At 41.0% G+C, this 27,646-nt stretch overlaps 1 protein-coding gene across 2 annotated transcripts in view; it reads left to right on the top strand.

The window, feature by feature from the left end:
- The window catches only part of Dhdds (dehydrodolichyl diphosphate synthase subunit), a 35,432-nt gene that overhangs the window by 5,268 nt on the left and 2,518 nt on the right, over nucleotides 1–27,646 (top strand). For both annotated transcript variants that reach the window (XM_046469414.2, XM_046469413.2), the window contains exons 4-8: nucleotides 973–1,115; nucleotides 4,080–4,196; nucleotides 5,495–5,596; nucleotides 15,835–15,949; nucleotides 18,246–18,353. In XM_046469414.2, the coding sequence (XP_046325370.1) occupies nucleotides 973–1,115; nucleotides 4,080–4,196; nucleotides 5,495–5,596; nucleotides 15,835–15,949; nucleotides 18,246–18,353 (585 nt within the window). The remainder of the gene's footprint in view (nucleotides 1–972; nucleotides 1,116–4,079; nucleotides 4,197–5,494; nucleotides 5,597–15,834; nucleotides 15,950–18,245; nucleotides 18,354–27,646) is intronic.

The following is a 27,646-nucleotide window of genomic DNA, read 5'->3' as shown; positions in this document are numbered from 1 at the left end:
GGGGCTGTAACTCAGTGGCAGAGCACACTTGCCTAGCATATGTGAGGCACTGGGTTTGAGCCTTAGCACCACATAAAAATAAACAAAATAAAGGCATGCTATCCATCTACAACTACAAAAAAAATTGCCAACTCTGAAATGTTGCATAATTGTCCAATTATTGCTTTAACCTTTTAATTTATTAGTCCCTCATAATATCAGAAAAATTAAGTTGTGCTGTGAATATCTTATATTTTATATTATTTGTTAGCCACCTTGTTGTAGATGGATTGTGATCCCTTTATTCAGACCAGGAGATTTTAACCCAGAGCAGTTAAATAATTTGTCTTTAGTCCCATAACAAGTCCATGATGCAGCCAAGGACCAGAACCTAGGTCTTCACACTCTCAGTGGAGAGTTTTTTTTAGTGCACCACAGTAGCATCTATGTAGTCACATTCACTAAGACTCACATTTTTTAGTTTCTTTCTTTTTTTTTTTTTTTTTTTGTAGATAGACATATCATCTTTATTTTATTTATTTATTTTTATGTGTTGCTGGGGATCAAACCCAGTGCCTCATTACATGCTAGGTGAGTGCTCTACCACTGAGCCACAACCCCAGCCTGTATTTTTCACTTTCTTTTTTTTTTTTTAGAGAGAGAGAGAGAGAGAATTTTAATATTTATTTTTTAGTTTTCGGCGGACACAACATCTTTGTTTGTATGTGGTGCTGAGGATCGAACCCGGGCCGCACGCATGCCAGGCGAGCGCGCTACCGCTTGAGCCACATCCCCAGCCCTATTTTTCACTTTCTTAAACAGAAACTTTCTGCTTATTTGGTTATTCTCACATAGCACTACTATTATTGTAGCTTTACCCAGGTTTGAGGAGAAAAGTCTGTCTCCCATCTCAACTCTGAGTCAGGGCTGAAGCATCTCTTATTTCTTTTCTTCTCTTCCTGCGTCCTAGCTCTTTACCTTCTCCCCTCTCAGACTCTGCGCTGGTGTTTGAACTTGGGCATCCTTGAAGTGACAGTCTACGCGTTCAGCATTGAGAACTTCAAACGCTCCAAGAGTGAGGTTGATGGGCTACTGGATCTGGCCCGGCAGAAGTTCACCTGCTTGATGGAAGAACAGTAAGATGCTATCTGAGGAGAGAACGTGTTCTTCCTCCACTTGCAGCCTTCCCCTGGCATTCACAGCTCTGTTATCTGAGGCTTATTTAAGGGCCTCTAAGTCCTTTTAATGTTAGATCTCTGGTGGCAAGTATCAGAAATGCAAACTAGTTTTTCTTTTTTCTTTCTTTCAAGGGGGCATTTAATGAAGGATATTGAGATATTTCACAGAATTTAAAGACAATTACAGCCAGCCTCAAGCAAAACTGAAATCAAGAATTAAAATCCATTTGGTAGAACCTCTTCATACATTTTCTTTCTCCTCTCTGCAGACCATATTTCTCTGCTTCAAGAGAACAGCCCAGAATGAGCTCGAATCTTATTTGGCTCACCTTGATCAAATGTTTGTCCTAGAAACAATAAATTGTCACTAGGGGAATGGAAGGCAATATGAAGAAGTCATTTGTTGCTGCATATAGATCCCTATAAAGTTACTATGCTCCTCTTGCATAGTCTCTTGGGAGGGCTGGGAGATGCTTGAGTCCTCTATTGGGAAGTGTCAATACTACCACAACAATAACATTATGTGTCACAAAGTTTAGGCTTACTTAGGGAGCAAAGCCAAAAAGGGGGAAAGAGGATGTTTAATGGAGATTTTTTTTTTTCTTTGAAACATAGGTCCCACCAGGCTCAGTGGCACACTCCCATAATCTCCACAGCTTGGGAGGCTGAGGCAGGAGGATCATGAGTTCAAAGCCAGCAAATAAAATATAAATATAAAATATAAAAAAGGGCTGGGAGTGTTACTCAGTGGTAAAGCGTTCATGGGTTCAGTCCCTTGCACACAAATAGCATGGATCCCTCTTCAGTCACAATTGCCCAAAAGTCTTAATTAACAGCTGATAGCTGTTGTCTGCCCAGCTCATACCTAGGAGTAGGAAGATGAGAGAACAGACCCTAGGTTCCAGCAGTGATGGGCCTAGAAGAAGCTTCTGGGAAGTTGCTTTTGCCATTTCTGTCCCTTTGTGGGTGGTGGAAAGCATAGCCGGGCTTCCCACAGTCTGTTTTAGAATGGTGAGACCCTGGGCTGCAAACATTGCTCCTTGGTTCCTAGCAGAGTTCATTCTGCTCAAAGTCATCATTCAACTCAGAGTCATCATGCCCAGGTTCTGAAGATGGAGGTGTGGGGAGAAACATTCTTTTGTACTATATACTAATCTTATTTTTGTAAATGCTTAGTGTGTGCCAGGCCCTTAACCTCAGATGTCTTCTCATTTAATGGTCACATTACCTCATAAGAAGGATATTATTAGCCTTGTTTGAGAGGAAGAACATAAAAACCAGAGAAGTTAAGGCATATATTCTGAATCACACAGCTATCAGAAACAGGCATAGCCAAGGTGTGTCCCTGGATCTTACTGGCCCCAGAGATGAGCTGTTGTCTACTACATGTGTGCTAAAAAAATAGGAAACAACCTTATAATTCTTATAAGATCAAAACATATGACAGTGGAGGTAGTACTGAGATTGCTGTAGAGAAAATGGACATAGCTTACCATGAAAAAACAGAGAAAGTGTTTATGCAAGGTTAGCAAGGATGTGAGGGTACTAGGGCTTGAATCTAGGAGTTCTGAATTCAGATTTTGCTTTGGTTTGACTGTATGTCAGCTATAGCTCTAGATTTTGCTTCACACACCTTGAAGAAATGTAGTTGAAGGTTATATGCGGTGGGCTATGTGGATGTGGCCTTCAGCTCTGGATCAAGGTGCTTTAAGAACTGCCAGAGGGGCTGGGGATGTAGCTCAAGCGGTAGCATGCTTGCCTGGCATGTGTGCGGTCCGGGTTCGATCCTCAGCACCACATACAAACAAAGATGTTGTGTCCGCCGAAAAACTGAAAAATAAATATTAAAAATTCTCTCTCTCTCTCTTAAAAAAAAAAAAAAAAAAAGAACTGCCAGAGATCCATCCCCATCCTATAGTGTTGAGCTCCTATTTCTGAAGAAGGAAGGATTCGGTTTCTCCATAGCATTTCCAACTGAGAGAAGCTGGGTGAATAACAGTGAATTTGTTCTCATGTGTATGGAGACTGGAAGTTACTTGTGGAAGTGCTATAGTATGATTAAGAGGACAGGCTCTATAGCAAGACTCCCTGGATTCAAATCCTGGCTATTCATTCAACTGCTGTCTGAACAAATTATCTAATCTCCCTATGCCTCAGTCTCCTCATCTGTAAAGGGGAATTATGGTGGTATTATCTCAAAATTGTTTTGAGAATAGAATGTATATAAAGTACGTAGACTACTGTCTGATACTTAGGAAACATAATTAATGTTAGCTGCTACTTTCATAGCATATTTCACCAGAACATAACAAAACCAATAATACAACTCCTGCCCTAGAGCAGTTTGCTTACTTGTCAAAGTGGGACAGACACATCATAGAATGCATAAAATGCAACTTAATTTGCCAACAAGGACTCTTAGGTTGGTATAATGTATGATCAGAGTTTGAGTTCTCTATCTGGGTGTGGTGGTACACTCCTGTAATCCCAGTGACTCTGGAGGCTGTGGCAGGAGGATCACAAGTTTGAGGCCAGCCTCAGCAACTTAGCAAGACCCTGTCTGAAAATAAAAAAGTAGACTGGGGATGTAGCTTTTTCACCCCTGGATTCAATCCTGGGGTGAAAAAAAGACATTTGGGTTCTCATGGCAGATAAAGCATGACATTTCAGTGCATATTAACACTTGATGACTGCATGACCTTAGACAGTCCATACCTGACTATTCTTTCTGATCCTCATCAGTGTAGTAAAAACTCCTTTGAAAGCTGTTGAAGAGAAATAATACACTGAAATAATACACATAGAACAGTGCCTGATGGAGGAAAGCACTTAGAAGCTGGTGTTTGGTTTTTATCTAAGCTCCTTGCCCTCTCCAACTGAATAGGTGCTTTGTCTCAGCACTGCCTCCTTTTTCCCAATCAGGGAGAAGCTGCAGAAACATGGGGTATGCATCCGGGTCTTGGGTGATCTGCATTTGTTGCCCTTGGACCTCCAGGAGTTGATTGCACAAGCCGTACAGGCCACTAAGAACTACAATAAGTAAGTGCTCAGATATCCCCTCAAAAACCTGTATCCCTCTTTGATTTCCTGCTGCTTTTAGGGAGACATCCTCAGCCTTTCTTGGTCTGTATTTGGTATAGGGGCAATGAGGAAATAATTTGGGATGCTAAAGGACTTCCTTCTTCCATCTGTAGGACAGACCATTGATGCTACTAAATAATGTTATTAGTGTGTATATTAATACATAGACACACTTTTTCATATTTTCCCCACCCCATCCCCAAATTAACATACATGTTTTTTTTAGACCTGATAAGCATTGGGATGGAATTGCAGCAGTCCTCATCCTTGTCTCTCTGAAGATACATCCTTCAAGAAATTATTTCTTAAGATAGGCATAGTGGCACATGCCTGTAATCCCAGCAGTTTGGGAGATTAAGGCAGGAGGATCACAAGTACAAGGCCAGCCTTGGCCACTTAAGCAAGACCCTGACTCAAAACAAAAAAGGCTGGGAACATAGCTCAATGGTAAAGTGCCCATGGGTTAAATCCCCAGTAACACATACAGAAAAGAAAGAAATTATTTTTTAGAAATGCTTTTTCTTGCCAGGCATGGTCGTACATGCCTGTAAATCCCAGCAACTCAGGAGGCTGAGGCAAGACGATCACAAATTCAAGAAGGCCTGCCTTAGCAATTTAGCAAGGCCCTAAGCAACTTAGACCCTATCTCAAATAACAAAGACTGGGGATGCAGCTCAGTGGTTAAGCACCCCAGGGTTCAATCCCTAGTACCAAAAAAAAAAAGAAAAAAAAGAAAAAGGAAAAAAAAGAAAGTTGTTTGCTAGGGATTGAATTGAGGATTCTGCATACACTAGATAAATGCTCTGCCAGCAACCTATGTCTCCAGCCTAATTTTCTACCCATTCCTTTAACCCATGGACATAATGATCTTGGCAGGTCATACAATTAGAAGGTGAATAGAGTAATAAGTAAACTTCATTATGTGTGGCTTTGGAATATAATATGTGCTTGGCAGTGCATTTGTTTTTCATCAGATTTCCTTTGCTGTGCTAATGTCACAGTGGTTCACATCCTCTGCAAGCTGGTTGGCAATAGAAGAGGAGAGGTTAAGAGGGCAATAGAGACCATTTCAAACTTTTCATCTTATAAAACTAATAAGTTTATTCCAAGAAATCTTGGAAATCACAATCCCACCTTTCAGAAGTATGCACAGTTAACATTTCATATTCTATGTCCTTTCAAGATAGGGCCACTCTAATCAGGGACTCCATCCAAGTCATCTGTCTCTGTAAATTGTCCTGTTCTTCCCTCCTCAGGTGTTTCCTGAATGTCTGCTTTGCATACACATCCCGTCATGAGATCACCAATGCTGTGAGAGAGATGGCCTGGGGAGTAGAGCAAGGCCTACTAGATCCCAGGTACCTTGAGTTCTTTCTCCTAGTGACTGACAAGAAGAACAGATCTTCCTGCACCATGTATTTGGCCATGGAAAGATGTAAAGGGATCTCCCAAATGTAGAGGTTAGAATTATTATGGCTTACTTCAGAATTTGTCTGAGTTCACCACACACCAAGAAGCTCCAGAGAAACAGCAAAACAGGTGATGAGGCCATACCATTCAATGAAAAATGACACCTACCTGGCCTCTTGGCAGTATTTTTCCAAGACTGATTGTTGTATTCCACCACTAAACACTCAAGGTCACTCCAGGTGAACTGGGCTGCACAAAATAACCACACAGAGAAATACCTTTTTCTTTGGGTCCTGTGTCAGCTCCTCCACCCTTAGGGGGTCTGTGGAAAGAGAGAGGGAAAACACATGCTGAACCCTTTTTTTTTTTTTCTTTTTTGGAGAAGCCATTCAAATGAGGCAAGGGATAGGATTACAAAGGAACAGGTGAGTGTAGCTCAACCCCTCTGCATTTGGCCTACTCCTAGGACCACTTCCAGGGCCACACCTTATTAGGCCGAGTCACAGTTATGGCACTACCACTCCAGATCCCCATGGTGCATCAGGACTTAAAGGGGCATGCATTTGAAGTGGCTCCCCACAAATGATTTTTCAGGAATGTACTGTGTTGGGGGGAGACTCTTAGTTCTCTCACATTACAGTTTCACACAACATTAAGGTTTTTTTCAGAAAAAGAAAGTTGTTGCCAGCTACTTGGGAGTCTGAGGCAAGAAGATCACAAGTTCAAAGCCAGCCTGAGCAACTTAGCAAGACCCTGGCTCAAAAAAAGGCAGGGCGGGGCTGGGGATATAGCTAAGTGGTAGAACACTTGTCTGGGTGCTAGGTTCAATACCCAATACTGGAAAAAAAAAAGTTCCTGGGGGGCGGGGAGAAAGAAAGTTCTTAATCTTTAGCGACAGAGTGGGATTCTAATCATTTGAGCTGGGAGGGACTTTCAAAGCCATCTGTCTGATGTTAATATTAAGTAACCTTTAGTAATAGATTAGTAAACGGGGCTGGGATTATGGCTCAGAGGTTCATCGATCACCTAGCATGTGTGAGGCACTGGGTTCGATGCTCAGCACCACATAAATATAAAATAAAGACATTGTGTCCACCTATAACTAAAAAAATAAATAAATAATAAAAAATAGATTAGTAAACAAATAATAGCATTAGTAAATATTAGTAACAAAATAACCCAGACAACATGTTATAGATTTAGTCATTAACTTCATGTGTGAAAAATTCAAGTCTTTATTTATTTATTTTTTGTAATTATTGGGGATTGAATCCAAGGTTTTGTGTAGCTAGGCAAACAGTCTACCACTGAACTACATCCCCAACCCCTTTTGTCCATTTTTTAGATGAGAAAACTGACAACATTGAAGTAACTGACCCAGGGTAATTCTGCTAATAAGTGCCAGAACTGGGACCCATATCTAAAGCTGTCTGATTCTAGAATGCTTCTCTTTTATCTCTATTGTATGAAATCTTGGGACCTAGGAATTTTTCTGATTCCCTTCTCAAGTATAATTAGAAGTATAATTTGATTGACTGGAAACTAGATTAAAAGTCAAGAAGTTAGACCTGGGGATGTAGCTCAGTAGTAAAGTACTTGGCTAGCATGCGCAAAGGCTCTGGGTTCCAATCCCAGCACTGCAAAATGAAGGAAGGAAGGAAGGAAAGGATGGAAGGGAGGGAGGGAAGGGAGGAAGGAAGCTTGGTGAGAGTAGAAAAAAAGAAGAGGAGAGTTTTCTTGTTTTTGTGGTGCTGGGAATGGAACCCTGGGTTTCACACATGCTAAGCAAGTATCCTACCACATAGCTACAGCCCCAGCCCTACAAAGATAGCTGTTTATTTTTTATGTGTTTATTTTTTTGCTTTGTTTTATTTTGAGAAGACAGTTACAGTACTGGGAATTGAACCTGGGGCATTCTACCTAAATATTTATTGATTTATTTTTTGCTGTTAACAGCTTTCATTTATTTTTTCATTTACTAAATATTTATTTTTGAGAAAGGATCTTGCTAAGTTGCAGTTCTGCCTCAGCCTCTAAAGTTGCTGGAATTGCAGGTGTTTACCACCACATCCAGTAAGAGAATGGTTTTTAAAACTATTTTATGAAGCTAGGTATAGTGGTGCATGCCTGTAATCCCATGGCTTGGGAGGCTAAGACAGGAGGATCTTGGATTCAAAGCCAGCCTCAGCAAACAGCAAGGCGCTAAGCAACTCAGTGAGACCCTGTGAAAAATAATGATAAATGTTTATGTTAAAAGGAAACAAGCTTTTTAGCTCTTTGGACTTGATAGGGAAGGCAAATGATAAGTGCCCTAGGAAGGAATAAGCAGTTATCAGGGAATGAGGCAAGAGAATGAGGAACTCCATTGGTTTCTAGACTACTGATAAGTTCCAGTAGAAAGTGACTGGATTGTGGTGGTGCTGCTGGAATGGATAGAGCAGACTTGTCCAGAGCTACAAAGCAGGTAAAATCAAGAGGACTAGCTGGAGGTGCAGCTCTGTGGTAGAACACTTGCTTGGCATACATGAGGCCCTGGTTTTGATCCCTAGCATCACAAAAAGACTAGGAAAAGCAATCATTTTGGCCTGGGATCACAGTTCAATAGTTGAGTGTTTACTTAACATACGTTTGGCATATACAGAGAATTCAGTGGACTGACTGGGGAAGGATGTGTGAAGGGTGTATTCAGTGTTTTGTTTTTTTTTTTTAATATTTATTTTTTTAGTTGTACTTGGAAACAATATATTTATTTCACTTATTTATTCCTATGTGGTGTTGAGGATCGAACCCAGGGTCTCACACGTGCGAGGCGAGCACCCTACCACTGAGCCACAACCCCAGCCCCATGTATTCAGTGTTTTTAACAGTGAAGAGAGGAGCCCTTCACTGTGCTATACATCCCTGGAGATAATCCAGTTTAAGGATCAGGCTAGAACTTTGGTTTGGAATCTGCTATAGATGTTGAACAGAGATGTCAGATCAATAATTGAAGGGTTGGGACTGGAGATACCAGCATGAAGGTCATCTGTGTATAGGGTAAGAAGGGCATTTGGTTGAGTACCCTTGAGTTTAATCCCTAGTACCAAGAAAAAAAAAAATTTATATGATCTGGGCACAGTGGCATACACTTATATGTAATCCCAGTGAGGGAGACCAAGGCAGGAAAGTTTCTTGCTTTCTTAGCTTCTTCTAGGGAAGCTAAGGACAGTCTCCAGTGAGAAGAGAAACTCTAGGATGGAGTTTTGAGAAACTGCCTTTACTGATTGGGTAGAGTACAATGAGCCTTAAAGGGAAAAAGAGGGCTGGGGTTGTGGCGCTTGCCTAGTATGTGTGAGGCCCTAGGTTCAATCCTCAGCATCACATTGGGGGAAAAATTTTTTTTTAAAAGATAAATAAATAAAAATAAAGTGTCTCCATCCATAACTAAACAACAACAACAACAACAACAAAAAACTGGGCATGATGGCGCACACCTCTATTCCCAGCAGGAGGATTATGAGTTCAAAGCAAACTGCAGCAACTTTGTGAGGCCCTAAGCAACTCAGAGAGACACTGTTTGAAAAAATAAATAGGACGGGGGGGGGATGTTGCTCAGTGGTAAACTCCTGTGGGGTTCAATCCCTGGTACCAAAAAAAAAAAAAAAAAATGCTGAGGCAGGAGAACCAAAAGTTCAGGGCCAGCCCAGCCTCAGCAATTTAGCTGAGCTTTAAATAACTTAGTGATTCAATTCCCTATCTCAAAATAAAAAGAAAGGCTGGAGATACAGCTCAGAGATAAAGCACCCCTGGCTTCACTCTCCCCAAAAAAAGAGAGAGAAAAGAAAATGAGCTGTTGGAGAAAAAAATAAGATACTGACTGAATGGGGATGAGGGGGTCAGTTGGGAGGATTAGGTAGGAGAGGGATGTATGAGTGGATGCAAGTCTTTGATAATTTTTTTAGCTTGGAGTGATTTCATACTTGGTCATTATATTGTGAGGCTTTTTAAAATTTTTTTAGTTGTAGTTGGACACAATATCTTTATTTTATTTATTTTTATGTGGTACCGAGGTTCGAACCCAGAACCTTGTACGTCCTAGGCGAGCACTCTACTGCTGAGCCACCAGCCCCATATATTGTGTTTTATAATTAATGTGTTTCAAATCCTTTGCATGTATGAAATAATATATTAAAAATAACAACAGAAAGCTTTTTAGCAAGTAGATTTACTATTCATTCATGTACAGACCTAGAACTCTGGTCTCATCTCTTGTTCAGTATACTTTACCCTCACACCACACTGCAGTATCCACTGACCTTACCTCCTGCTTATTGTCCAGCAAGTTTCCCCTAATCCATCTTCTCTGCCCTAGTTTGCTAAATAATTTGCCTCTGTAGGGTTCTCATGCAGACAGGGTATGTGGGCTGGGCAGTATCACCAGGGTCAGGAGGGTGATGTCTCAACCCATTAGCTCCTGCAGCTTGATATGCAGTTCAATCAGAGCAAGAGGCAGTTCTTTTTACATTATTCAAATTTAGACAAACCTGCATTTATATCAGAAAATCAGAGAATTTATTATAATTAGGCTATCCCTAATAGCTGCATTTTCCTTTTCTCTCATCACCATTCAGCTCTTTCTTTTTTTTCTTGTAGGTATATATTTTTTTCCTCTGGCAATCAAATCAATAGATTGTTTTGTGACTCTGGAATTATAGAAGGAATAAGATTGAGTCTGAAGGATACGTCTCTTCCACTGAGTTACTTTGAACAGATGACTTGACTTTGTATAGGCCTCTATATTCCTTATAAAATAATAGTAATAAGCCAGGCATGGTGGTGCACACCTGTAATCCCAGCAGCTTGGGAGGCTGAGGCAGGAGGATCACAGGTTCAAAGCCAGCCTCAGCAAAAAGCAAGACACTAAGCAACTCAGTAAGAACCTGTCTCTAAATAAAATACAAAATAGGTCTGGGGATGTAGCTCAGTGGTTAAGTGTCCCTGAGTTCAATCCCTGGTACAAAAAAAAAAAAAATTGCAAGCCAGGTCAGGTGGCAGACACTTCTAGGCTCAGCCTCTTGGGAGGCTAAGGCAGGAGAATCACAAATTCAAGGCTAGCTTGGGCAAATTAGTGAGACCTTGTCTCAAAATAAAATGAAAAGTGTTGTGTATGTAGCTCAGTGGTAGAGAGCTTGTCTTACATGTATTAAGCCCTTGCCTTCAATCCCCAGTACCACAAAAAATAAAACTTAAATCCAGTTATGTCAAAAATATTTATAACAGATGAAATCACCCTGTGAACTGTTTTTATCCTGAATTCTGCTTTTTCACTTAATGTTATAATCTGAATCCCTTCCCATGTCCCATGTTTTTAATAATTCTTAATAACATTATTTTTACCAGTTACCAAGTATCTTACTGTACTTTAGCCATTCCTGTATTTGTTTCTTCTATTTGTTGTCTTGTTGTCAATGTATTCAATTTTCCAATTTCTCATTATTACAAATAATGCCACAATGAATTTTTTTTTGGGGGGGGAGGTGCACTATTGAGGATTGAACCCATAGCCTCATACATGCTTGGCAAGCACTCGACCACTGAGCTACATCCTCAACCTGAAATTCTTTTTTATTTTTATTATTTCAAGACACTTTATTTTCAAAACAGGTCACAACATTAAGCTTTTGGCCCAATTTGCCATTGTATAAGCTACACATGCTTGCTGGGCAGCTGAAGGGGCACTCTTCGGTAGTTTGTTTGAAAAGTGAATAAAAATCCACATAAAACAAATATTCAAATAGTTTCCATAGGAACACAGATAAGTGTGATCCTGTTGTGGGAACAGACAGGCAAGACACTGAAGACAGCAGGAAACAGATTTATTTGGCTGTAGCCAGGTTCAGAGGGCAAAGCTTTCGCTGTAATCAATCAATCCCCCTGAACCCCAAGTTCAGGCATTTTCAGAACTTTATACCTAGTATGTAATTGGAATGGCTCAGAAGTTCACAATCTGCAGAAGTTCACACAAAAGCAGCCGTTTCTTTCACTCTTCTGGGCAATTTAACCCTTCAAGGACAGTGCCTAAAAAGGAGAGAGCTGCTTCTCCCCTTTCTTCCCTCCCCTGCCAGCTGTTACCATGGAGCACAATAAGTAGCATCTTTGAAATGTAAACATCTCTGTGAAGCTGCAGCCCAAGGCCAGAGGCCTTATTAAAGGATCTTTCTTATTACACTTTGAATTTGCAAACACACTTCCACAAGCTATTATATATATTGTTACTATACTAGATAGTCCATAAATGTTTGTGAAAAAACTAGTGAAGGGGTATTCACAACCTGGAGTGCTGATCTCTTTCAGGCCTGTGGCCAAGTAAGATAGAGCAACAGGCAATAGGAAGCTTAACTACATTGAACTCTTTTATAGAGATTATTGTGCTGATAGTCCTAAGATCAATTATGGTGAAGATTTCTGGAAAAGCTTAATTAAGATTTTCTGTGGAGGAGGGAGGTGCCACTATAATCCCATCTTCTAGTCTTCCGTGTTGCTGCATCTGTGTCAACCCTATTCTTCAAAGACATTTCAAATCTAACAGTAATTAAGGTAAATGGTCAACCAAATCCCTTTATTCAAGCTAAACTTGAAGTTAACACCCACAAGAACGGTGTGTACACACTGATACTAGTGGAAGCACGTGCTGCTGAGAGACTTTCATTCTGCTTTCTCAAGCAGAAGACACAGGTTGAGTGTGAGGTCCTGCTCCTCCACTTCAGGTACGAAACCGTGGTTCTGAATTTGCTGCTTGAGTTGCCATGCCCAACCTGAAGTTCTTGAGTTTAATTCTTGTCTGCATTTTGGATTGCTTCCTCAGGATCTGGGTCTGGAGATCCCCATTTCATTTCATTCTTGCCAAGATTGCACTTTTGGTTGGGGGAGTAGCTTTGGTACTGGGGATTAAATGCAGGAATGCTTTAACCACTGAGATACCCACCCCAGCCCTTTTTATTTTGAGACAGGGTGTGTAAATTTTCTAGGCTGGCCTTGAACTTGTGATATTCCTGCCTCATCCTCTGAAGTTGTTAGGATTAGAGGTACCACCAGTATACCCACTGCAGAGATTTTTAAATGTCAACTATTCTAATTTGTTCAAAGCCGGTATTTTACTGTTATTTAATACATAGTATTTCTGAGAAGTCTTCATATAGTCAGCAAGTGCCATTCATTGGTAGATTTTTGTTGCCCAAAATCTACAGATGTTTCATTTTGATTTTGTCCATTTTATCTTTCCCCTTTTAGAGTTATTTCTTTTCTAAGAGCATTTTGCCCACTGCCTGAATTTTTAAAAATGCTCTTTTTGTTTTGTTTATGTGGTACTAGGGATTGAACAAGAGAACTGATCATTTTGTTTGTTTAGAATGCTGAGGACTAATGCCATCCATGGTTGCAATCCCAGAGATTTGGGAAGCTGAGGCAGGAGGATTGCAAGTTTCGAGGCTAACCTCAGCAACTCGGTGAGAGATTGTCTCAATAAAAAATGAGTGAAGAGGGCTAGGATTGTGGCTCAGAGGTAGAGCTCTCGCCTAGCATGGGCGGGACCCGAGTTTGATTCTCAGCACTACATAAAAATAAAGGCATTGTGTTGTGTCCATCTACACCTAAAAAATAAATATTTAAAAAATAATAATAAGTGAAGAGGTCCTGAGAGTTTAGCTCAGTGGTAAGAGTATATACTTAGCATATACAAGGCCAAGTTCAATCCCTAGCACACATACACACAAAATCCCAAATAATATGGATGTTTTTACAATGTTTTAGAATCCATATGACTTTAAATAAGGTTTTAAAAATTCTCTTTTTGTTTTGTTTATATGGTACTGAGGATTAAACCCTGGGGTGTCTACCACTGAGCTACATCCCAGACCCTTTTTAATTTTTTAAAAAATATTTTATTCCCTAGTTTTAGGTGGACACAATATCTTCATTTATTTTTTAATGTGTTGCTGAGGATCGAACCCAGTGCCTCATGCATGCTAGGCAAGGATTCTACCACTGTGTCACAAACCCAGTCCCCCTTTTTAATTTTTGAGACAGGGTCTTGCTAAATTGTTAAGGCTGGTTTTAAATTTGAGATCTTCCTGCCTCTGTCTTCCAAGTCACTAGAATTACAGGTGTGCACCAATATATTTAACTGAAAATGCTCCTGATACTGAATCCAGATAATAACAGAAGTATATAAAGAGAGATTGTTGAGAGCCACAGCCGAAGGGGCCCCAGCAAACTTCCAGCTGCCGGCTGATGATTGGCTCACAGCGGCCCCAGCAACATCTAGCTGATTGGCTCCTCTGCGGTGATGCTCATTGGGCTGTTTCCCTGCCCTTTCAGACCACGGAGCTGCTCATTGGGGGACTTTTTTGGCTCTGCCCACGTGACCCAGCCAATCGGCCTCAAGAGCAGGAGGATTGTGGGAGGTGAAGAGAAGCTTGTGTGGGAGAGAGAGGCTTGTGGAAAGCCGGTGGTGGCAGTTGAGGCTCTGAGGGTTTTTCCTGAGAGGCTGTTTTGTTTGGCGTGTGTGGTTCTAAAAATAAAGTTAGTTTCTTTTGACAAGTGGCTCCTGATTGTGCCCAGCCAGACTGCGGCAAGAGATGGTCTGTCCATTCCTTATTTCTTGTACAACCCGGTGTTAATAGTATGACATGTGGCTTTTTAGACTTTCTTCTTCATGTAAATGTTCATGCACGTGAGTGTTTGAGTATAGAGATATGTGTTTGTTTTTCACATTGTATATCTTTTTTTTTTTTAAAGAGAGAGAATTTTTTTTTAATATTTATTTTTTAGTTTTTCGGCGGACACAACATCTTTGTTTGTATGTGGTGCTGAGGGCCGAACCTGGGCCGCACTCATGCCAGGCGAGCGCGCTACGCTTGAGCCACATCCCCAGCCCACATTGTATGTCTTCTAAAACTTGCTTTTTCCAGGTAACATTAGACCTGGGGCATCTTTCCAAATTGGTACATTTAGATTTATCTTTATTAAAAAAATTAAATAGTTGTGTAGTATTTTATCAAATTGCTGGATCATAGTGTATATAATGTATATGCTTTTTTTTTTTTGAGAGAGAGAATTTTTTAATGTTTATTTTTTAGTTTTCGGTAGACACAACATCTTGATTTTATTTTTATGTGGTGCTGAGGATCAGACCCAGCGCCCTGCGCATGCTAGGCAAGTGCGCTACTGCTTGAGCCACATCCCCAGCCTGTGTATATGCTTTTTAGAAACAAATTTTAATTGAGGGGTAACACATATTGTAGAGGGTACATCTTGTGTTAGTCTTGCAGCTAAGTGACTTTGGGCAAATTATTCATCTTCTCTGAGACTCAGTTTCCTTATCTATAAAACGAGGATGGAAATATTGAATATACCAGGCATGGTGATGCACACTTATCCTAGATACCTGGGAAGCTGAAGCAGAAGGATTGCAAATTTAAGGACAGCTTGGGCAACTTAGTGAGACCCTGTCACAAAATAAAACATAAAATGGCCTGGAGATGTAGCTTAATGATAGACCCGCCCCTAGGTTCAGTCCCTAGTACACAAAAACAAAAACAATAAAACAAATACCTTATGTAATTTTTTTTTAGTTGTAGGTGGACATAATACCTTTATTTTATTTTTATGTGGTGTTGAGGATCAAACACAGTGCCTCACGCATGATAGGCAAGCTCTCTACCACTGAGCCACAACCCCAGCCCCTACCTTATGTAGTTGTGAGGATTTAAAATTATTCATTATGATACGTCAAGAGTTTTGTACAACCAATTAAAAAATAAATAAATAAAATAAAATTATTCATGGGGTTGGGCATGTATCTCAATGGTAGAGCACTTGCCTAGCATGTGAGAAGCCCTGGGTTGATCCCCAGCACCAATAAAATGAATAATTTTTGAATTTAGCAAACATTTGTTGAGGGCCTTCTCTGTAATAGGTAATATTGGCAAGGGTTTTTTTTTGTTTTTGTTTTGCAGTGCTGGGTATTAAACATGCAACCTCATACTCAAGACCTCACGCTTGATAGGCAAACTCTACCACTGAGCTACATCCCTAGCTCTAGAGTGTATATTTGATAGTGGTCTGTAAACTGGAACTTTATGCATGAAAATTCACCAGAAGAGTACTACAAAAAGGAATGTGTACTTCTGTCTCCTGTTTACCCTAGTGATATCTCTGAGTCTCTGCTTGATAAGTGCCTCTATACCAACCACTCTCCTCACCCGGACATCTTGATACGGACTTCTGGAGAAGTGCGGCTGAGTGACTTCTTGCTCTGGCAGGTACGTGGTTTCCAAGCACCACTATGTTTGTGTCAGGCTAAGAATTACAATTGTACCCAGACTGAATGAAAGTGGTTTGTCCCCACTCTCAGCCATGCTGGGACCAGGGAACTTGGGGCAGGGGGCTAAAATCTGGAGATGTATCTGTAGGCTATGCCTGGCAACATTTGCTTTCCCTTCCACATCTGACCCTGGCTTTGCAAACCTGTATGCTTCTTGATTTCCAAAGTGTAAGGTATCCAGTCTAGAGGGAAACTCAAGGCCACCCAACCTTAGTGAATATTTCACTTGTGTCCCTATTCAGCCAATGGGGCCTTGAAACACTGGTGACCTGCTATTTATCCTAGCACCTTTGGGCTAGATCTTATCTTGCAGTTACCAGCCTCTCCTTTTCAGAATAAAGGTCCTTATGTATGCAAGCTTGGCCCATGCAGGATTTAAACTACATCCACATCCTGAGGGTTTTGCTGTTTCCTCTTGGCTCAGTTACCTCAGCATAAGCGGTCTCCCATATCCAGTTAAGTTTGGTTTTGCTTAAAAATAAGATTGTTTTTGCTGCTACTCGATCCTTGGGTAGCACATGACTAGGGAAAATCCTTTTTCAAGGAGAGGTTGGAGGAAGACTCAACTTGGAAGCAGTTCACAAGGTTAAAGTCCAGAAATTTCAATGAACCACAGTCTACATGAACTAATAATTAGCTGCTGAAGATGCTTTCAGGTATTGGCTGCATTGAAGGAATTATAATGTACACCTAATGGTTCTGTGGCCCACTCTGCTCTTCAGATCACATTTGGAATTTATGGGCACTGAACTTTAAAAGACTACATTGGTAAAGTAGAGGATTTAACAGAAGAGGCCGATCTAGAGAATAAAGAGTCTCGTGTCTTAGTAGAAATGATAGGAAGATAGTGGTCTGGAAAAGGTAACAGTTTATTCCCTAAAAAAAACACAAAGTTGAGTTTTTCCTCCTTTGTGCTGGAAAGATAGCAGTGACCAAGTTAGAAATGATCCCTGCTGTTTTGAAACTTAAAATTTGTTGGCAAAGTCAAAATTCTGAACAAGTCATTAAAATCTGTGGAATGACAGGTCTAATCTAGCCTTCAAATATTTGGAAGAATATTACTTTGAAGAAATATACTTATCCTAGAGAGAGAATACCTGGGGCCATGGTATAAGTTGTGGGGAAACAACACTATTGTTTGTGGGAAAACAAACACTGTTTTAAGACAGCAGGCTAACAACTAACCTGCCATGAGGCACTGAAATCCTTACCATTAAAAGTAGCAAGTGGTAGCCATCAGAAGTTCCAGTGGCTCATGCCTGTAATCCCAGCAACTTTGTTCAAATCTAGCCTCAGCAATTAACTAAGATCTTGTCTCAAAAAATAAATATAAAGGTCTGGAGTTGTAGCTCAGTGGCCGAGTGTTTGCCTAGCATGTGTGAGGCCCTGGGTTTCATCCCCAGCACTCTGGGGGAAAAACAAAGTTTCCAAAAAAGTTCAGTGATTATTATTTAAGTTTGTCCTGTTCTGTGCTCTACTTTATGCACATTTAATTTATATAGTACCCTAAATAATACTCTTATTATCCAACTTCATACTTGAGGAAACTGAGGCCCAAAGAGGTTAAATAGCTCACCCCAGTTCAAATAGAGCCAGAATTCAGATCCAGGAAGTCAGAATGCAGAACCCATGCTTTTAATTAACCATGGTGCCATGCTGCTGCTACTTAAAAATAACAATGTTATTTGTTCATTGCTGGCTTTTATCAGACAGTGTCTCTTAGATGACCTCTAAGAGCCAAGAGCCAATAACATAATCCAGATGTTATTTCATATTCCTAGAATTGGCTCTTAGAAAAATCTTGGTGGAGATGTTGATTGAGACTTGTTTTAGTTCTGCTTGCCACAGGCTGGTGATCTCACTGCCTCAGATTACCCCTCCCCCATCCATGAGGGAATCGGGGCTGGTCAGGGAAGCCACTGCAGCTCAGGATGCCTATGCTATCTCATTTCTGGGCTTCCTGCTCAGCCTGTTCTTCCATTGGGAGAGTCACCAACATTGTAGCCCAACAGCACCTTACTAAACCATACCCTTGGCTGGGGATGTGGCTCAAGCGGTAGCGCACTCGCCTAGCATGCCTGCGGCCCAGGTTCGATCCTCAACACCACATACAAACAAAGATGTTGTGTCTGCCAAAAACTAAAAAATAAATATTAAAAAATTCTCTCTCTCTCTCTTAAAAAAATAAATAAATAAATAAATAAATCATATTCTTCCTTCCCTATCTTTCCCAGACCTCCTACTCCTGCCTAGTGTTCCAACCTGTTCTTTGGCCAGAATATACATTTTGGAACCTCTGTGAGGCTATCCTTCAGTTCCAGATGAACCATAGCATGCTTCAGGTAAGAGTTTGAGGCCGGTCTGTCTGGAAGGGATTGAAGAAAAGGTTAGCACTGATGGACCACCATGCTGTATACCAACATCTTCTGATAAGCATGTTGATATATCTCATTTAATGCTCCCAAGAACCATTGAGATAGGTCTTATTAGCCTCCCGTATACAAATGAGTAAATAGAAGGAAAATAGTTTAGTCAAGGACATATATGCAATAAGAGATAGGAGTTAGGTTCTAGGTACAAGTCTAACCTCTTAAAAACCCAAGAAAATGTTTCTTAGAGAGATTGATCATAATAAGCCTTGAAAAAGAGTAGCTAGGTGCAGTGATACATGCCTGTAGTCCTAAGAGGGAGAAGCAGGAGGAATGTGAGTTTGAGGTCAGCTGGGACAACACAGCAAGACCTCTGTCTTCACTACTACCACCACCACCACCACCAACACACACACACCCCAAACAAAAAAAAAAAAAAAACAGAAAAATTGTTTAACATTAGTATACAAAATCTAGGCGTTTTCCAGAAAGGGTTAAGAAGAAAATAGTATTGTCTTTCTATTGCATGGAACTATATTGTGCCAAGACTTGTAGTTCTACTTCAATTTTGATCACCAGATCTTGAAAGGGTTTTCCTTAGGAGGTAGTCATCTGCATCTGATTAGCACTTAATAATAATGGGTGTGGGTGATGGTGGCTCACATAATTGGGATTTACTATGGTGATTTCTTGTACATTTTCTTATTTAACTCTTCCAAACAATTCAACAGGTTTGGTGACCTTTTTTTTTTTTTCGGTGCTGGGGATTGAACCCAGGACCTTGTACACTGATCTTTCAAATATGAAAACAGATGGGTAAAGAGACTTTAACTGTCCCATACTAAATAACTGCCACAGAACTAGGAACCTGAACTTTAAAATCAAAGCAGATGCTACTTCTTAAGTCTTTAGAGATAATGGACAGGAAAAAAATAATAACATTAAGTCAGGGCTTCTCAACCTCCTTGGTCTTGGGGCCTTTGGGGAATCTAATGAAAGCTGTAGGCCATCTTCCTTAAAAAACAATTGCAGACTAGTTTTCCATGAAATTTCATTTATCGCTCAAATACATAGAATACTTTCAAGGGATTTATATAATGAATCCCAAGTTCAAAACTCCTGGTATAAGTCAATAAATCACAAAAGTTTGATCATTAGTTTGATCACTGAAACTCAAAATATGAGGAAAGAAGTTTAGAACAAATGAAAACAGGAAAGTCTCAATTATTCAGTCCTGAGGAATGAATATAAGATTTTTTCACAAGACCAAAGCTCCCTCAAAAAACTTTTTTTTTTTTAATGAGGTAACTTTTTTTTTCATAGCTTTATCTTATTCATTTATTTTTTATGTGATGCTGACAATTGAACCCAGGGCCTCACATGTGCTAGGCAAGCGCTCTACCACTGAGTCACAACAACAGCCCTCAAAGAACTTTTAAAACCCTTTTTATGGAAAACTTTCTGAAATGTGTCTCGAACATAATTCATCAACACCTCCTATAGACCAGGCATTCGCTTATGATGATGATGATTAGAACAGTCACTTCTAATGATGATGTTGATGATGTTGATGATGATAATGGTAACTGCCACCTTTAAACAATTCACTGTACAGTGATACCCTTGTAAAGTGGAACTGTGTTCTCTAAATTAGATGGTCCCAAAATATCTGGCTTCAGGATTTTTTGTGTATTCTGTGCCTTCCTTCTTTCATTTCCTACTGCTGTCAATGGCTAATTTTGACAGCATCTCTCCTCTCTTGCCTTCCTCTTTACAGTTTTAGATCAGCTATAGGCAAAGAAATCACTTAACCAAGCATGTTAGAATTGTGTGTATAAAATAAGAGTAGATTGGCTCTGCATGCAACCTAGAGAAGCTTGGTGCATGAGCTTTTATGTATGGATACTCTTGTGGATGAACCTCCAATTTGGCTGCCCAGGAGTCTTTTTTTAGTAATTTCAGGTTTCACAGATACTTTTCACAGGGTTGTCAGAATAGTTACCTCAGGTTTCATCTATTCTGTAAATTTTTGTTGAATCCCTAAAAAGAGTCAGGCACAAAGACAGAGGAGAGTCACCAATTAGCTGGCCAGACAAGGTCTCTACCTTCATGGAGCTTATATTCCTAGTTGTGGAGACACAACTAGGAATTTATTTATTTATTGTTTACAATAAACAAGAAAACAAATAGAAAATTCCTGATTGTAATAAGCCAATAAAGAATACACAGAGTGATGTGCTAAGGTAATGGATGAGTGCAAGGTACTTACTGAAGTTGTGATGTTGGGGTCTTGGCAGAACAGTCTTAAAAAGCCAGTGTGCCTAAGTGGGAGGCATGAGATGAGACTGGAAGGAGTCAGACTTCTGATGGTGCAGAACTTGGTAAGCCATGGGAACAAAACCGATGGCCTTAATCATGGGCATGATAGGATCTGATTGGTATTTGGTAAAAATCACTTAGGAGTTTCAAGGGCAGGACTCAGAGGCAAGAGACCAAATTTCTGCTATCGCCAGAGTTGAGAGAGATGTGCCTCTAGGTAGGGTAGTGGCAGTTAAGCAGGGGAGGACTGAAGGTTAGGGATAAAAATGAACATTAAATCAAAAACAGCTCTGGATGTGGTTGTACATACCTGAAATCAGGAGAGGCTGAGGTAATTGACCATAATTTTGAGGCCAACCTGAGGGTCTTAGCCAGACCTTGTTTCAAAATTTAAAAGACTGGGAGGGCTAGGGAAGAATGGAGGTACTTCGGATTAGACAGAGGGGAGTAAAATGTTTTAATCAGCTTTTTTGCTGCTGTGACTAAAAGACCTGACTAGAGGTCAGGTAGGGGAGGAAAAGTTTATTTAAGGACTGAAGGTTTCAGAGGTATCAATCTGTAGACAGCAGACTCTATTCCTTGGGGCAGGACATCATGGCGGAAGAGTGGGGCAGAGGGAAGCAGCTCACGTAGTGATCTGGAAGCAGAGAGAGAGAGAGGTCTCCACTTGGCAGATACAAATATATATCCCAAAGCCATACCTCCATTTCCTACCTCCAGCCACACCCTACCACTACCAGTTACTACTCAGTTTAATCCCTGTCAGGGGATTAATTCACTGATTGGGTTAAGACTCTCACAACCCGATCATTTCTCCTCTGAACCTCTTGCATTGCCTCACACATGAGCTTTTGGGGCATATCTTGCATCCAAACCATAACATAAAATGAAGGGTAGGGGTTTGGGGGTAGGGATGATAGTAGAATCAGACAGATAGATGATAGAATGAATCAGACATTACTCTGTGTGCAAATATGATTACACAACCTGTGTAACTCCATATCATATACAGTCAGAAGAATGAGAAGTTATACTCCATTTATGTATTTTGTGTCAAAATAAATTCTTCTGTCAATTAGAATAAATAAAAAATTTAAAGGCTGAGGATGTAGTTCAGTGGTTAAATGCCCCTGGGTTCAATCCTAGTACTGCCCCCCAGCCAAAAGAAAAAAGAGCAGAAACAAATGAAACTAAGTATATCAAGGTGACAATACCCCTGTACCAAAAGAAAGAAGTTCATTCAAGTTACCTGCATACAGTTCTCTGGTGATATATCTTTAGTGAAATCTACTTGGGATTTAAACTGGAAAACAGATTTAAACATTACTTAAGAGGTCTGTTGTTAGTGCTAATGTTGATGATATAATTCTGAAAATCTTAGTTTCTTGTAAGATAAAGCAATTCAGTACAAACACTAATATTTTTAGAAACCAGGATATATAGGTTGTGATCTATGCAGTTGAATGGATAGCTCTACCATTTCCTTGGATGGGATAGAGTCAGGAATTCCATTTTGTACCTGTGAATCATAAGTGCAGACCTTCATTGAGCTCCTACTCTTACATACATCCTTTACCTAGATTCTGTGAGGTGCTATAAAGTACATACTATCATTGCCCCCAGTTTTGGAGTAAGGAAACTGAAGTTATAACAGAGACTGAATTAAGCCTTTCCAGCAGGGTCCCCAGGGTCAGGGGCTGGCCTGGCTTTCTCTATCCAGCAACCCTCAAAGCTCTTTTCTAGAAACATTTGCACATTAGCAGAAGTGCTAAGGGGTGAATCCAGACTGATAACATCCTTCTCACGAGTCTGGCCTCAGACCTGAAAGACCTTTCCAACCTTTTCTCTTAACTCCTTGTTACATACCCTGTTTTGTGGCCCAACTGAATTCTATTGTCAAAATTTGTGCTTAAAATTGATCAAATTATACTGTTGTGTGCATGTATGAATATATTATAACAAATCCCACTGTTATGTATAATTATAATGCACCAATAAAAAGGGGTGTAGAAATCCGAGCTGCTCTGTTTCTAGACCCAACCAGTGTGTCCCTGTTCTCTGCAGGAGCAGAGGGCAGGGGTAGGTTCTGGACATAGAGCAGCTTACGGGATGAAGGGCACAGCTACAAGTTGTTGGGAGCCAGACCTAGGTATCTGAAGGACCATGACAGTCACCAGTGGTCACCTACCTGATGTTGGGAGGCTGGCAAAGGGAGAAAATCTTGGCTATGACAGGGAGATAGGAAATCAGGCCAGGGAAGATGGAGGCAGTTCAGAGCATCTGGTCCTCAATTTGCATGAATGTGGGTCCATGAGAGCTCAAGATGGGTAAACAGAGGTAAGTAAAAGATGTCTGTCCACCTAACTCTAAGCCCGATAGAATAGATGAAGAAGACATGTAGTCCCACAAAATTTCCTTCAGTGCACTGGTCATAGTTTAAACCAGGCTGATGGACTGTTATGTTCACAGTGCTCTTCATACAGTCACTGTTTTCTCAGGAGAAGTTAAGAGCTCCAGCTATTGTCTTTGGCATTTTGAATCACAGCACTGCCTACTTAGCCATCTGCCTAACTAGAGTACCATTTTCCTCATCTATAAAATGAGAGGATTATGACAATTATAATATCTACCTCAGATATGTGATAAGGATTCAGTAAGCTAATACATGAAAAGTGCTGCATGCAGTGGCTAATATGATCTACTGCAAGTGTTTCTAGGCCCCTAATCAGACTTTTCCTGTCTCTAAAGAAGCTATATACACATAGCCCCTGCTCATCCCATCCTCAGTACAATTTCCAGGTAGATTCTAGGGGCACTTGAGATCATCATGCTTCTTGTAGGAGGTGCTCTCTGCTCTCTTTATTCAAGGGCAGCCCTCACAGGTGTGGTCCCCAGGTTGCTGGCCTGAGCATGCTGGTTGTAGCTTTAAAGAAGACTCTTCATTGGTTTATTCTTGGCAGTTCTGGGGCCTGAACCTGGGCCCTTGTGTGTGCTAGGCAAACACCCTCACCACAGCCCTTAAATGTTTTGAAGCCCAGGAACTACAGCCTCTCTCCAGGCACCAGCAAGGAGGTGGAGGACTTAAGGATTTACGTCCTAGAGGGTCTATTACATCTTGTTCCTTGATTTTTCCAAAAAGAAAAGCAGAAAGGCCTAGTGTCTCTGGGGAAATTGATAAGTTAGGCCACATTTCTCAAAGTGAGTTTCTTGGAGCCCTGTGCCAAGATTGTATAAGGTTTAAACAAAAGGTCTCTGAAGGAATTAATATACTCACCCAGGTGTGGTGGTGCACACCTGTATGCTACTCAGGAGGCTGAGCAATAGGATAGCAAGTTTAAGGTCAGCTTCAGCAACTTAGCAAGACCCTGTCTCAAAATAAAAAGAGCTGGGGGTGTTAGCTCAGTGGTCAAGTGCCTCTGGGCTCAATTAATGCTTAGCCCCTCCCCCCCCAAAAGAATTAAAACTCATTTCCCTTCTGACATATGGTCAGGAAGAGAGACATTGACCTTCAGGACATGTTAGCTTTGGTTTTCTGGAGGGTGAGTACCTGAGAAGAACCTCAGTTACCTCTGAGATTAGGAGAGTAGACCCAGACCACATGGGGATAGACAGGTATCTAGAAGCAGATCATGAGCTTCCCCACTTCACCCTAGAAATTAGAGGTTATCCATAGAAGCAGGACACATTTCCATCATCCTTCCCAAATGCCACCTTGGAGAATCCAAAGGAACTGTGTGACCTAGGCCAAATCCCTTCCCAGCTCATCCTTAGTGTCCTTGTCTGTGAAATGAGGCTGTAACAGATTGTGTTAGCAGTGGTCTCAACTCTGTCATCCTCACAGTGAGGATGTGATTCCTGGCAAGTAGGGGTCAGGCTTTACCTTGGCTACAGCCTCCATGTCCAACATCCCATCAGAAGCCATTGTTGAGAGGAATCCTGAGCCTCACTAAGTGCCTTTAACCAACCCTGCATTTCTTCCCTCTGGGACTAGGTGCCCCCTATCCTTTCTGTCCTGTCAGAACTTGGCCTGGGTAGCCCTGGCCACCAGCAGTGGTGATAAAATTGCTGATAGTTAATATAGGCTCTAGGCTGGCCATTCTTTATCTCATTGCTTCTCAAACAGTGCAGTCGGGTGGATACCATTATCCCATTTTGCAAATAAAGAAATAGCTTTTAGAAGCACTAGCCTGGCATATGCAAGGTGCTGGGTTCGATCCTCAGCACCACGTTTAAAAAATGAATAAATAAAGTAATGGTATTGTGTCCAACTATAACTAAAAAATAAAATTTAAAAAAAAATAGCTTTAGAGAGGTAAATGAAGCCTTTGGACAGGAACTTCTCAAATATCCATGTTCTAGGCTGATTGACTCTACCCTGAGCAAGTTCTTCCATTTCACGGCACTTTACCTCTTATTCCCACTGAGAGGATATTCTCCTCCTTGCATACACCCTACTTCTGTCCAAATATTCTCCCCATTGGTTGAATATCAGCTCAGATTCTGCCTGTTACTGGGTGCAGTGGCACATGTCTATAAGTTCAATTACTCAGCAGTTTGAGGCAGGAGAATCACAAGTTTGAGGCCATGGACAAATTAGCAAGAAGATCCAGTCTCAAAACTAAAAATTAGAAAGTGCTGACGATGTTCCTCAGTGGTAGGGTACTCCTGGGTTCAATCCCCAGAACTAGGGGAGAAAATATAAAATTTTGCCTGTCCATGATGTTTCACTGCTCCTTGACCTTCATCAACCCTAATTGCTTTCTCTGAGCTTGTTTGACCCCATCTCTTGCCTCCCTGAGGACCTCTTCCACATTCTGCCTTGTGTTATGGTACTTTGTATTCATGGTTTTGTCCTGTGCACCTTCATACTTACAACAAAGTTTTATAGGTAGAGCCCAAAGTTCATCCTTACTAAGGCCAGAAAAAAGCCCTTTAGACAAGATGGAGAACTTCTCAAGATGGAGAACTTTATAGCTCTAGTACCCTTCAATGCCTTGAGACAACCCAGAGCCTATGGGAAGGAGATTCCTTTGTCTATTTCTTTTTTTTTTTTTTTAAGCTACATCCCCAGTCCTGCCTGTCATAGTGTCGTGTGACTGGGATTACAGGGAGGCTGAGGCAGGAGGATTGAGAGTTCAAGGTCAGCCTTAGCAATTTAGTGAGGCCTTAAGCAAGATCCTAAGAAAGACCTCTTAGAAAATAAACACATACACACACACACACACACACAAATAAAAAAAAACAAAAACAGTTGGGGATGTGGCTCAATTTTTTTAAAAATATTTTTTAGTTGTCAATGGACCATTATTTTATTTATTTATATGCGGTGCTGAGAATTGAACCCAGTGCCTTATTCATGCTAGGCAAGCACTCTACCACTGAGTCACCACCTCAGCCTGAGGTGGTTCAATTTTAAGCCTTAGTTCAATCCCCAATGCCCAAAAATAAAATTATATTTAAAAAACAATCCCTAGTCCTTCTCTTGTTTTGAGACAGTGTCCCACTAATTTTCCCAGGTTGACCTTGAACTTGCGAGTCCTTCTGCTTCTGGAATCGCTGGGATTGTAGGCCTGGGCTACTGTGCCCTGCCTCTTTTGTCATCTTTGTTCATACAGTAGATCTTTATTGCTAAAAGATCTTAGCAAACCTCCAACAGACAGACAGCACCTCCCTCACAGCTCCATTGTGAGGGTCAAGTGAGAAAACAGATAAAGTGCTGTGTACATGTTAGACATTCTTTAAAGGATGAAGACAGGAGCCTGATGCAGTGGCTCATGCCTACAATCTCAGCTACTCAGACTGAGGCAGGAGGATCACAGGTCTGAGGCCAGCTTAGTAACTTAGCAAGACCCTGTCTCAAAAAAAAAAAAAAAGATTGGGGATGTAGCTCAGTGGTAAAGCCCTTCTGGGTTCAATCATTTAAAAAAAAAAAAAAGGCAGTCAAGGTGCTTATAGTGCCTTTAATTAGATCAAAGACATGACCACAGGGTAGAACATGGTAAGGGTCATCAGTGTTTGGGATACCTAGAGGTATCCTGTAGGAACACCTAGTTGCCCACTCATGAAAAAGGCTTGGCAGGAGAAGCTCTGGTGCAAAGGCTCCATAGGCCAGACAGACTGGCAGTAACAGAGAGCATCAGTGTGGCACAGCTAGGCCTGGGTTCTGCTCCAAAGGGATATTCCCCTACTGTGCCAGGAGCATCCTCACTTCTCTCCTAGGATCAAGCGGTCAGCTGATTGTTTCACATGTAAAAGGCACCCCAAGTGCCAGAGGAAAAAGCACAGTCCCTGACCTCTAGGAGTTTGTGGTTTGCCTGAAGGCATACACTCAAGGTCTGAGAAGTGCTGCCAGAGACTATAATTGCCACCTGGTGTTAGAACTGGTTCCAGGAGCTCTGTGGAATCTTCAAGGGCTTATTTTCTAACAGTAAAAGTGGACTCTGGACACTAACACCTGTTCTAGGAAGATGCAATAAGTGACTGGAGAGAGTTAAACTTGCTTCTCAGTGTTCACAGAAAGGCCATTTGCTGGAAGAGGCAGGCCTGACTTCACACAGGAGAAGAGTCTGGAGCTGAAAACTCATTCAGGGAATTGGAAGGATGGCACTCCCAGAGTAATCTGGGAGACCACAGGAAGTGACCCAATGAACAGTGCCCCAGAATAGAACCCTTCCTTGCAGCAAACAATAGACAATAACAACATAAAATTGCTGTTTCTGTCTGAGAACCTGCTAATATGTTAAAGAGGGTTTTGCATATATTATCTCTTAATCCTTAAAACCACTCTTCAAGGTACGCACAACCCCCACTTTACAGATGAAGAAATGAGGTTAGGAAAGGATTTGCCCAAAGCCACGAAGCTAGATGGTGGGGAAATCAGAAGTCAGATCCACATTTTTCAGGTTCCCTTTCAAGTGCAAGCCTGAGAAGAATTGAGAAATACAGAT

This window comes from Marmota monax, unplaced genomic scaffold (assembly GCF_021218885.2).
Source record: "Marmota monax isolate L192 unplaced genomic scaffold, Marmota_monax_Labrador192_F-V1.1 WCK01_AAM20220418_F8-fsc00008, whole genome shotgun sequence".
Lineage (NCBI taxonomy): Eukaryota > Metazoa > Chordata > Mammalia > Rodentia > Sciuridae > Marmota > Marmota monax.
Note: the sequence above shows the minus strand (reverse complement) of the source record. Positions and strands in the feature narration are given on the sequence as shown.